Source organism: Chrysochloris asiatica, unplaced genomic scaffold (assembly GCF_000296735.1).
Source record: "Chrysochloris asiatica unplaced genomic scaffold, ChrAsi1.0 scaffold00015, whole genome shotgun sequence".
Classification (NCBI taxonomy): domain Eukaryota; kingdom Metazoa; phylum Chordata; class Mammalia; order Afrosoricida; family Chrysochloridae; genus Chrysochloris; species Chrysochloris asiatica.
This window is the reverse complement of record NW_006408533.1, coordinates 32,538,262-32,550,915: the sequence shown is the minus strand read 5'-3', so window position 1 is coordinate 32,550,915 and position 12,654 is coordinate 32,538,262. Positions and strand designations below refer to the sequence as shown.

At 39.7% G+C, this 12,654-nt stretch overlaps 1 protein-coding gene across 1 annotated transcript in view; it reads left to right on the top strand.

The window, feature by feature from the left end:
* SKOR2 (SKI family transcriptional corepressor 2) overlaps positions 1-12,440 on the top strand; it is a 46,119-nt gene extending 33,679 nt beyond the window's left edge. Inside the window, exons 6-7 of the mRNA XM_006835113.1 lie at positions 1,208-1,275; positions 12,378-12,440. Coding sequence (XP_006835176.1) covers positions 1,208-1,275; positions 12,378-12,440 — 131 coding nt within the window. The remainder of the gene's footprint in view (positions 1-1,207; positions 1,276-12,377) is intronic.
* Positions 12,441-12,654: the final 214 nt, after the last annotated feature.

The window sequence follows — 12,654 nt, the reverse complement described above, 5'->3', positions numbered from 1 at the left end:
TGCGTTAAGTGCCATCAAGTCAGTTTCAACTCATAGCAACCCTGTATAGGGTTCCCAGGGAGCAACTGGTGGAATTTAACCGCCAACCTTGTGGTTAGCAGTCCAGTACTTATCCTAGAGCACCACACCAGAGCTCCAGGCCTACACTCTACCCAGTGTACCTTCCATTCCATCCCTAGTTATCAGCTTAGAAAGTTTATTAAAGAATTAAAATCTTTTATTGACTTTTTACAGTGGTGGTCTCATCAAGTATCCGTCTCTTTGTGACCGACTCATTTCACTCAGCACAGTGTTCTCCAGGTTCCTCCATGCTATGTGGTGTTTCTCAGATTCATCCTTATTCTTCACTGTTGTGTAGTGTGCCATTGTGTGTGTATGGACCAATGCTTGTTCAGCCATCCCTCTGCTGATGGGTGTCTAGACTGTCTCCATCTTTTTGCTATTGTGAACATGTGTCTGCATTTAGCTATTAGTGTCATGGATCTCATTTCTGGAAGTTATACACCAAGTAGAGGGATTGCTGGCTCATATGCTATTTCTCTGTCCGGCGTTTTGAAGCAGTACCGTACCGTTTCTACAACAGTTGCACCATTTCAATCTCGCCAGCAGTGTAGGAGGGTCCCATACTCTTCACACCCTCTCCAGCATTTGTTGTTTTCTTTTTTTAAGTTTACTATTAATGCTGGAGTGAGATGACATGTCATAGTTGTTTTGATTTGCATCTCCCTAATGGAGTCCTGGTGTGGCGCTGTGGGCTAATGCGTCAGACTGCAAAGTCATTTGAACTGCAAGGTCAGTGGTTCAAGCTCACCAGCTTCGTCTTGGAAACCCTATATAGGGTTGCTTTGGGTCAGAATTGACTTGACGGCATTTAACAACAATGGCTAATGATCATGAGCATTTCTTCATGTTTGTTTACCTCCTAAAGTCTTCTTTGGTGAAGTGTTTGTTCATGCCCTTTGCCTATTTTTAATTGGACTATTTGTCTTATTGAGCATTGACGTTCTCTATACATTTTACATAGTAGTCCCTTGTCAGATATGTCATTGCCTAAAAGGTTTTTCCCAGTCTGTGGGGGTTTTTTTTTTTTTTCTCTTTTGAAACAACTACATTATTTATTCAAAATAATTCAGCAGGGTTTTAACTAACTACACTTAAAAGTAGATTTTGCACCTTAATTTCTTTTTCTGTTTCTCTCTTCTACCAGATAATTTTCAGGATCAGATGAAAAGGGAACTAGCCTACCGAGAAGAAATGGTGCAACAGTTACAAATCGTAAGATGCATTTCTACTTGAAAAATAAATGTAACTTGCTTTGGCTTGTTCTCAAACCAGGCCATGTGGATGAAAGTATTGATGTTTCTGCCATGAAATCCTTTGGTCCACTTACCTTTCAGCTGGTTTAGATGCTAATTACCAAGAGATTTACTTATACAAAGGATAAACAGATGTGTCAGTATGTTTCCCCTGAAACGTAAGCACCTACCATGTGTTAATAGACAGATGTCTATAGGCTAGCCACAGGTACCTGGATCTGCTTCCTCTGAGCAAACTTATACCCCAGTGCCCAGCAGTCACAGAAGTTCAGGGAAGGGAAATTGTCTCCCACTTTTCACTACTAGACTTGAGCCAGGCCCTCAGATATCAACAGAGCTTAGTATAAACACAATTACTCAACTACAGTCAGTTGAAGGATGATGAAAAGGAATGAAGTATTTCCAAATGATAAGTGGTTACTCACTTTGTCCTAATCATTTCTAAAAGTGGACAATGACTAAGATCTACTTATATAGGAACAGAAGGATGTTTGATAAATAAATCTGGGCTTGCTTTTTTTCCCCCTTTTCCCTTTGTTCGGATGTAGATGGATGCCTTTGGTGTTATTCATTGGTGCTTTTAAAGCAGTCTCCCCAGATTCCTCATTTTCCTGAATTGTTGTTAATGTTTTAGGAACCATTTTGACTCATAGTAACCCCATGAGACAGGGTAGAAGGCCCACACCAGGACACCATTTCAAGAGCAGAATGGGGAAAAAATTCTGCCCATATTCATTTGTTGTTGTTGTTGTTGTTGTTGTTAGTTGCCATCGAGTTGGTACCGACTCATAGCGACCCTATGCACAACAGAATGAAATACTGCCCAGTTCTGGGCCAGCCTACAATTGTTGCTTATATTTGTAAGATGTTTTAAACCACCTGGATAAAGATCTGCACTGATCCTTAGAGGTACTCCCAGCATGATTGCTATAATGTGGATTGCTTGACATTTTTGAGCTGGCCCATGTTTCCACTGTGTATGTATCTATGCATATGTACATATGACAGCCTGTCTGGTTTTCTGTCAGCATTCTATAAGATGGTTATTCATGTTTCTTTTCTGCATCAGAGAAATTGCATTTGTGTGAATGTTGATTCCTGAGAGGGTGTTTTAAAGTAATCTTGTATTCCATGGTGTTATCCCACAAGGTCAGCAGTTCAGACTCACCAACCGACCCTCAGATACCCTACACAGGGTCATTATGAGTTGGAACTGACTCAACACTTAACTACAACAACAGTCCCCAATCTGAGGGTTTTGTTAAGAGTGCCGTTGCACGATACTCCCACGGAGTGCTTCCTGAATCGCAAGTGTTCTCAGTTCCGAAGACCACTAGGCGAAGTGTCACTAGAACATGCTGTTGTTTCTTATTTAGGTTTTGCTTGTATGTTAGCTTTGTTTGCACCTAAATTCGCTCTGGAAATTGAAGAATTTGTTTTTTCATTGATTGACAAAAACAGCAGAAGTATCTTCTCTTCTTAGCTTTCGATACCTACATGGTTGTTGTTGCTGTTGTTAAGTATTGTTGAGTCAGTTCTGACTCATAACAACCCTGTATAGGGTTTCCAAGGAGCTGCTGGTGGGTTTGAACCGCTGACCTTGTGGTTCAAACTGACCTTGCGGTCCAGGGCATTATCCTACAGTACCACATATGGGGAATGTAAAATGTGAAACCAAAAATTAATCCTGTTGCATAGATTTACAGTATGTTACAGAGTAGAACTTTGTTACAGACCCTTTGAATTTTTCTGTTCAGCTCATTTCTTCAAGTTGTTTTAGCTTCTCTTAAGGTCAGCGGTTCGAAACTACCAGCCGCTCCACGGGAGAAAGATGAGGCTTTCTACTCCTGTAAAGATTTACACCCTCGGAAACCCTGTACAGGGTCGCTATGGGTCGGAACCGACTCAACAGCACTTAACAACAACACTGGAGAGCTAGTTTCAAAGTCTCCTCTGACATCCATTTTGGTCTTTTCTTTCTTTCCTGTCTTTTAAATAACCTTTTGCTTTCTTCATGTATGGTGTTCTTGATGTCTTTCCATATCTCTTCTGATCTTTGATCATTAGTGTCTAATACATAAAAGCTGTTCTTCAGATGGTCTCTAAATTCAGTTGGGATATATTCAAGGTCATATTTTGGCACTTGTGGACTTACTTTTGCTTTTTTCAGCTTCATCCTGAACTTGCATATGAGCCATTAATAGTTTGTTCCCCAGTCAGTCCCAGGCTGATGAGATAATGAGCTTCTCCATTATCTCTACCACAAATGTAGTCAGTTTGATTCCTGTGTATTCCACCTGGTGAGGTCCACGTGTACAGTCATTTTTATATGTTGAAAAAAAGTATTTGCAGTTAATACATCGTTGGTCTTACAAAATTCTATCATGTGATCTCCAGTATCATTTCTATCACCAAAGCCATATTGTACAACTACTGATGCTTCCTGTTTGTTTTCAACCTTTGCATTCCAATCACCATTAATTATCAATGCATGTTAATTGAATACTTGATCAATTTCAGACTAAAGAAGGTGATGGAATTCTTTAATTGCATCATCACTACCTTTAGTGGTTGAAGCATAAATTTAAATAATGGTTGTATTAACTAGTTTTCTTTATGTTGTTGATGTTAAGTACCGTCGAGTCAGTTCCAACCCACAGTAACACTGTATAGGGTTTCTGAGGAGTGGCTGGTGAACTTGAACCACTGACCCTGTGATTTAATCTGACTTTTCAGTCTAGTGCATTAACACACAGCGCCACACTAGGACTCCAGTCTTCCTTGTGCTGTTGTTGTTACGTGCCGTGGAGTTGGTTCCGACTCACAGCGACCCTATACAGGGTTTCCGAGGCTGTAAATCTTTACGGGAGCAGAAAGCCTCCTCTTTCTCCTGCGGAACAGCTGGTATTTTCGAACTGCTGACCCTGAGGTTAGCAGCCTGACTGTATGATATTTTCCTATCATAGACAGCACTGTACTTCAAGGTAGATCTTGAAATATTCTTTTTGACTATGAATGCTATGCCATTCCTCTTGAATTTGTCGTTCCCAGCATAGTAAACATATGATTATCAGATTCTAAATGGCCAATACCAGTCCATTTTAGCTCACTAATGCCTAGGATATTGATCTTTATGTGTTCCATTTCATTTTTGATGGCTTCCAGTTTTCCTAGATTCATACTTTGTAATTCCACACGTGTTTATTAATGGATGTTTGTAGCTGTTTCTTCCCATTTAGAACATTTCTCAACATAGCACATTACTCCTGGTAGCCAATTAAATCCACCGGGCAAAGGTAGAATTTTTTTTACCGCAGTCCCATGGGCATCATAAGGAGCCCAGGTAACACAATAGAACCATCAGGAGCTCTGTGGGAGAAAGACCTGGTGATGTGCTTCTGTGATGATTGTTGTTGTTGTGAAGTGCCGTCGAGTCGGTTCCGACCCATAGTGACCCTGTACAGGGTTTCCGAGGCTGTAAATCTTTATGGGAGTACAAAGCCTGATCTTACAGCCTAGAAAACCCTATGAGACAATTCTACTGGTTATTCAGGGTCACTATGAATTGGAATGGACCCAGTGGTACCCAACAACAATACCATAGGCGTCATACTCATGGTGGTGGCAGTAGTGGTAGTGTGCCAAGTTGGTGCCAACTCATACTGACCCTGTATATCTTTACTGGAGCAGAAAATCTCATCTTTCTTCTGTGAAGCCACTAATAGATTTGAACTGCTGACCTTGCATTTAGCAGCCCCGCTCGTAAATCCTCTGTGCTACCAGGGCTCCTATCATATTGTATAATTCCTAAAATCAGTGAAAGTACAGCCAGGCCGGCAACATAAAACTTTGTAAAGCAGACATGATATGTCCCTCCTAGTACTTACCTCTTTCTTGTGTCCCCAACCACAAGATGCCTTTGGGGTTCAGCCTGTCAGTAGCATCCAGCAGTGTCACCCTTCAAATGTTGTTCTGTACCATCGACCCCAGGTCCAGTAGGAAACAAATGCCAGTCCTACACCATCCTCGTGGTCTTTGTATGCTCAGGCTGGTTGCTGTGGTCATTGCACATTTCATGTGCCTTCCCACCCAGGGGACTCATCTTCTAGCATGAACCCAAGATAATATTCTCTCGTGATCCATAGAGCTTTCATTAATTTGTAGAAGTCGGTTGCTAGGCCTTGCTTCATAATCCTTCTTAGTTTGGAAGCTCTGCTGAAAACTGGTCCACCATGGACAACCCTGATGGTATTTGAAATACCAATGGCGTAGTTTCCAACATCATACCAATCATCAAGCCCAAAGTGTGACATATTGACGGATGGGTGGTGCAGAGCATCAATTACCCATCAGTAAACATTTGTTAAATGATTCACTGCCTGTGATGCACCAGACCTCCAAATGTGGCATCCTGACCCAACTCTGATGCTTCCATAGCGCAAGCCCCTTCATTCATTTCCAGATTGCCCTGTCTTGGGCTCGATTTCCTCAGATGTTCTTTAAATTTTTTTTATTATTATTATTGTGGTTTGGATGGAAGTTTACAGAAAACACTACCCTCTCGTGCAACAATATATATCCGTTTTCTTTGCTGACATTAGTAGCAATTCCCTCCATGTATCAGCACTCTTCCCACTTCCTCCCTGGCTTCCCCTTTTCCATGCATCCTTCTCTCCTGTCCCTTCATGCTTTCTGAACATTGTTTTTGGATAAACGCGACCCTTTTGTTCTCATGTGGTTGATTGTACTAAGGAAGTACAATCCTCATTTTCCAATGTTCTTTTGTGCAAAGAACTACTACCAAAACTATTAAAGGAAGACATACTAGTGAATTACAGGGAGCTTATGTAGTACTGCACTGTCTTTTTCAGTAACAAACGCAGCCTTTGAGGTCAGCAAACTTGAGTTCAAGTGCTGTCCCTTACAGTTCATTAAATGTCTGTTTCCTCAACCAAAAAGGAACTGTCATAAGGTTTAGCTTAGTGCTTTGATGTTGTTAGTTACTGACGATCTGATGTGTGTATTCCTGGTCCTGCACCATCTTCATGTCATTGGTTTGAGTCCATTGTTGTGGCTAGTGTGTTTATCCAGCTCATCAAGGATCTCTCCCATTTCTACTTTACCAAACACAATGTGTTTATCTAGTGATTGGTTGTCCTTAATGATGTGTTCATTGGTTGCCTGTAATGATATGTTCGTTTTAAGGAGCCATTTGTTTAGGGTTCTTCTAAGACCAATTTGTTTTGTGACATTAGTTGCAATCCCCTCAATGTACACTGGCAGTCTACAGTCTATTCAATAGTCTTCACCGGCACCACAATTTGAATGCATCAATTTGGCCTCCCTTTTTCGTTGTCCAGCTTTTATATGCATATAAGCAAAAATGCCTTGATAGAGATATTGTAAGGAGCAAGTAGCAAACACAAAATATATGCAAGCCATAAAATGCTATGCCAATATGAATAATCAATTTATTGGCCTACACCTTCTCAAAGTAGATCTTTAATAGTGGAATTAGCTAAACCGTGGTGGCTAGAGAGATGTTGGGGCAGAAAGATCCGTGTTCACAAGATGCCATCATCTTAAGAATTGAAGTGGCAGATTTTATCAGTAAGGTTATTTGAACTGAAATTGATCTTTTCCTTATTCCGCTGGATATGTCTCCTAAATGTCTTTAAAAACTCTTAGCTAAAGAGTATGAAGGCGTTGCTAGATGAAACAACTATTGGCTTCCTCTGTATTTGCAGTTGAATAATCTAACTCATGGTTACATACTTTTATCCCTGAGAACAGAACAGTTAACTCAAAGTTATTTTATATTTAAAATTTACAGACCATATGTTATGAAAGAGGCTTTTTTTCCTTAAAATAAAGTAAAACTGCACCTATTCTACCCTGCAATCATGGGGAATTCAAATATATTAAAAACCATCATATTCTGTAACGAGTCCCAAAGACCTGAAATGCATTCAGCCTATGTTGTTACAATGTTCATATTCAAAAGTGTTATATCGAAAGCATCTTGGGTACCATTGCAGTAGAAACAAAACTTATGAATTTCTTTGGCTCCTCATTTTTAGATTCTCTGCGGACTATAATTTCTGCACCATTGCTTCCGTTTCCAGTTTGTTAGATGCAAAGTTGTGATGTCTCTAGAGTCAAATGATTGATCGATTTGTGCAGTTATAAATGAACGCACATTTATTTCAAAATGAGATTTAAAGCAACACAGAATTCATATTTTTAGCATTTACACATGGCCACAACTAATGGTTAAAAACCAGTTAAATTTTGAATTTTTGGTACTTAGCAGTTTGTATTAAGGCCTCCCACCCCTGTCCTTGGTTTTCAAATACTTAAATGTTTTCATTTCTAAATGGGTTTTATTTACACAAGCAAATAAATGTATCCCTCTTACAATGAACAAATATAACCTATAACAAGTTGTTGTTGCGTCAGCTTTGACTCATGGAAACCCCACAGATATCAGAGTAGAACTGTACTTCATCAGGTTTTCAATAGCTGATCTTTTGGAAGAAGATCACCAGGATTTTCTTCTGAAATATCTCTGGGTTGGTTAAAACAAACAACCTTGCAGTTAATAATCACATGCTTACCCATTTGTACCACCCGCGAACTGCTACGAACCAATATGAAAGTTTAAAATTTAGCAAGTTCATCAACTGTCAGTGTTTACTATAATAAATAGCAAAGAATTTCACAAAGAATTAGGAGAAATTTGTTTAATTTTAAAAAATTCTTTATGTTAGGAAGAATCTTAAGATAGTTACTCAGTGAAATAACCTTTTGATTAGAAATTTTCCACGGACTGTAATTTGTGAAATGAGCTAAAACTATGAAAACAATTACGATGCCTTGATAACCTGTTTTTTGAAATTGCTAACTGAACAACAATGTTTTAAACAAGTGCCTCTGTAAAAATTACTACTGCAGGTTTGTTAAAGACACAGCTTTTTCTTAGTTCTTGAAGGATGTTGTGAAGCTGAAACTTAGAACCAATGATAGGTGGCTAAATCCAGACTCACATCTTTGGAACTTGCCGGATCGCTATTACCAGGTCTGTGGGCCCAGAAAATGAGCTAGTCTTGAAGCGCCCTCTGCTGTTTCTACAGAGTGCTACAGCCTCACGCAGCCAATGGAAAGAGTCTCAAAGTTCTTCATTAAAAGCCTCAATTAAAATAATGTTCAATCAATAGATTTAGTACTAATGTTTGTTCACTGTGGACTTGTAAAAAAGCAGTTTACAACTACCTGATGGAGAGAGGGGAAGGAGGACGGTCTTTAGCATTGCTGGAGAGGTACTCCTCGGCAAGGGCATAGCTCTTGAGTGCGGAGGCCTGTTCTTGGAGGCCCTCCAGTATTCATTAGGATGCGAACTCGCCCAAATTCTACCGTTTCAACCCACAGGGTTTAAAAAATGTATTTTACATCTGTTTTACAAAACAGATAGAACAGTTACAATTTTGCACTATATTTTTAGACAAGGATGCCTGGCCACTAGAGGTGGCTGTTTGTGGCTAAACATACACCCAAAAGAGCTCCCTGCATGTCACATTGCTAGGTGAGGGTCTGGACTTCCATGGAAGCTACCAGAGGATTATTCCAGGTGTTGACAGACTTTGATTTTGTGCATCTTTTCCCAATTATTGGTCCACAGTCACACATCTTACCAGTGCATCACTTACTTCTTCTCATCTTTGTCCTTTTGTGATGTTGGTCCACCTGAAGTCAGAGCTCAGGCCGTCTGTCGGCACAAATGAGGAAGTTATCTTCTTTGAGAAGTTCCCGAGATTTTTGATTCTCTAGAACCAACTGCATAATTTCAAAGTAATGTAATACTTTGAATTTGGGTTTTCCATGCCAATCTTGGTGAACTCCAAGCTTGTCAAAATGAAATGAAAGTTTTTGTAAATCCTATTGTAGGAGATTTGCATGAAATAATTAAGTTGTTGTTGCGATATAGTGACCCCCCTGTATAGAGTTTCCATGGAGCGTCTGCTTGCTTATCTTACAGCGCCACAAGTGGAACCTCCCAAATCCTCAGTTCCCTTTGCTGAGGTTTCTGTAAATCCAATTTTGCATTTCATGGAATCTGAAACACCATCACTTGTGAGAAGCCCCATTATTTGATGTATCAAAAGAAAGAAAGTTTCCAACTGGTTACCACCAATTTTAAGACACAGCTGATTCAGAGATGTTTAAACGTGAGGGGAGAAAATGTGTCTTAGAATTGTTGGACTATGGTAGTTTCCATGAATAATTAAGTTATGTGTTTATGTTCTTTATTGATCATTCATGATTTGGAGTTTAGAATTAATAATACATCAGTTTAATATTATCCAGTTGAATTGGACAGATTTTAAGTTAAAACTGGGCTTAGTGGAAGATCATTACTGCAGATTTTACTCATTGCTAGTTCTGGTGTGGCACTGTAGGATAAGTACTGGACTGCTAACATCAAGGTTGGCAGTTCAAACCCACCAGCTACTCCTTGGAAACTCTGTACAGAGTAGATATCAGTCGGAACCTACTGGATGATTCTTAACAACAACAACTGTTCTCTTACTATAACTGTTAAAACTGTATGAAAGTATGTTTGTGTTTATTGTCTGAAAAGCAAGATATATGAACCCAAAAGATACCTAGTACCCTCAGTTCGCATCTTTTTGCTCTGTGGTTTTTGTCGTGGCAGCTTGGGTTTTATTTAATTTTGTATTAATGAAATAAACACAACAATCAATGTTGAAGTACGGATAAACCTGACATGGGTTTAAATTCCAATCTGGAACTTTGAGAAGCAATTGTGTTTATTTGGAAATGTCTCTCCCTCCCCCCATCCTCCAGTCCTTTTTCTTTTCCTTTTCAGTTTTCCATTATAACGAATGTTACGTTATTGCTTCAGGGTGCAAGGAACATTCTGACTTATCTGAGAGTAGTGTCTCTCAATAAAGTAGTTTTCTTTGGGTTAAAGTAGTAGTGTCTTCATTTTAATGAGCTAGCTCATAGTTATGTTTACCTATCTTGTGTAGTACTTGGCACACAGCAGATACTTACTAAATCTTTGTATCATGTAACCTCAATGTTGAGAATTCCTTCTAAATGTGAGAGTGGCGGTTTATTGGTAACTCCTTCTGCCCAAAAGTTGATATCAGTTCCACTTGTGACCCTAAATAATAGAGCTCCACACAAGGCTCTGTTACACTACGCATCTAGACAGAAAGGTGAGCCCAGTACCTCTGCATATTGCAGGATACACCATAATGGAACCCGAAGTTCAATGGCATCGCGTTCATAGCTGGTGTTGCATAACCCACAGTGAAAGACTAAGTAACTAGAGTAGGTCCCTGTGTGGCTGTTTTTGTCATGGTTATCTAGCCCACGTTCTAAAATATGACATTAGGACACAGGACTTTGTATGCACTGTATGAATCATTCATTTCACTGCTGCCATCTGCACCTTTCCTCAGATACGTGCGTATCCCATCCCTCCATCTTGGTTGTGTATCAAAACCTGGAGATACTTACTGAGTGTCCCTCCTCCCTAACCCCCATTAAAAACACTATTGGATTCAGTGGATCAGTTATTATGATATAATGATGCAAGTCATCTTAGTCACTAGCATCGCTGTAAATGTGTAACTTCTTCCCATTTTTTAAAGGTCTTGGTGTGGCACTGGGGATTGATGCACTGGACCGCAAAGTCCACTTGAACTGCACGGTCAGTGGTTTAAGCTCATCAACCACTCCTCAGAAACCCTATGCAGGGTCGGTATGAGTTGAAGCCAACTCAACGGCACTTAACAACAACAACAACAACAGTCATGGACTGGCGGGCCAGAAGAGATAAAACATCCAAATATGCCGGGAATGTGGGCCATGCATATAATAGCGCATTGCCAATTTGTAATGAAAATTATTTTATTCCCCAGTGTTGTTACATAATAGCCAAATTTCAAGTTACATTCTATGGGGTGGATTATTTGTTTCTTTAAATGTAAAATAAATTCAGATTTTTGAAGTACTGAGTTTAGTTTTGTAATGGCAAAGGTGAGTAATATAATGATAGAATACATTAACTGGAGTTCTAGTAAGATAAGCACTGGACTGCTAACTGCAAGATCGGCAGTTCAAACCCACCAGCCACTCTTTGGAAACTGTATACAGGGTCACTATGAGTCTGAACCAACTCAACGGCACTTCACAACAGCAACAAACCTTAACTGGGGTTGGTAGAGAGACAAATCTAAATAATTCATGTTCTAATTTCAATTGTGAGATATTCTAATGAAAAATAGCTTATCAAATGAGGTAGAGTTTTCAATCAAAGCCCCATATTCAAGAGTACTTTTTAAGTTATCCAGGTAGAATTCTCAAAGGTGGTGTTTTCCATTCTATGCAATCATTTCTGGTCCTTCATGTTAGTTACTGGTACATTACCTAGAGTAATAGTCTGTATTTAGTCTTACTGTGATTCGTAATGGTAATATATTCATGAAGAAGTCACTGTAATAAAATGAAAGATTACACTGTAGTTTGTAGTCGGAGTCCTGGTGTGGCGCTGTGGGTTAATGCACCAGACTGCAAAGCCGTTTGAACTACAATGTCGGTGGTTCAAGCTCACCAGCTGCTCCTCAGAAACCCTATACAGGGTCACTATGGGTTGGAACCGACACAATGGCACTTCACAACAACAAGTTTGTAATTACATTCTTGTTTTGTGACCTTGGACAAAATAGTTAATATCATAACTCAGTTTTCATATCAAAATAAAAAATAATAGCGTGTACTGCAATTTTAAAAACAGGTTCTTTGGGGTTTGTTTTTGGTGAAACATCACCTGTCACCTTCAGGGACCAGCTGTAGCATCCACTCAGTGTGGTTGGTGTGCTTTTTCACAGGCCAGAGGAGCACACAGTGCTGAGCAGATGGAGACCTCACCAAGGGCCCGTTGTCACTCAAATTATTAGACAAAGTGTCTCGGTTACTCTTGTGTCTCCAGGTTTAGCTTACTGCATGGCTGTGCTTGTTTCTATCTTACAGATACCCTATGCAGCAAGTCTGATCAGGAAAGAAAAGCTTGGTGCCCATCTCAGCAAAAGCTAAAAGGTGAGCTTGCCAGGGCAAAGAGATTTTCTTCACTCTCTAAACTGTTGTGTTTGATTGTGTTTTTATCTACTTATTTGAAAAAAAGCCCATGAGGTTGGTAGAATTGAATCCTGTGTTTAGGCCAAAACACTGATGAATTTCTTTATGTCTGAGAATGGGACTTTTGAACTGAATGGGTAAGTGCTTGTTACAAATTCCGTGGGAAATTCCT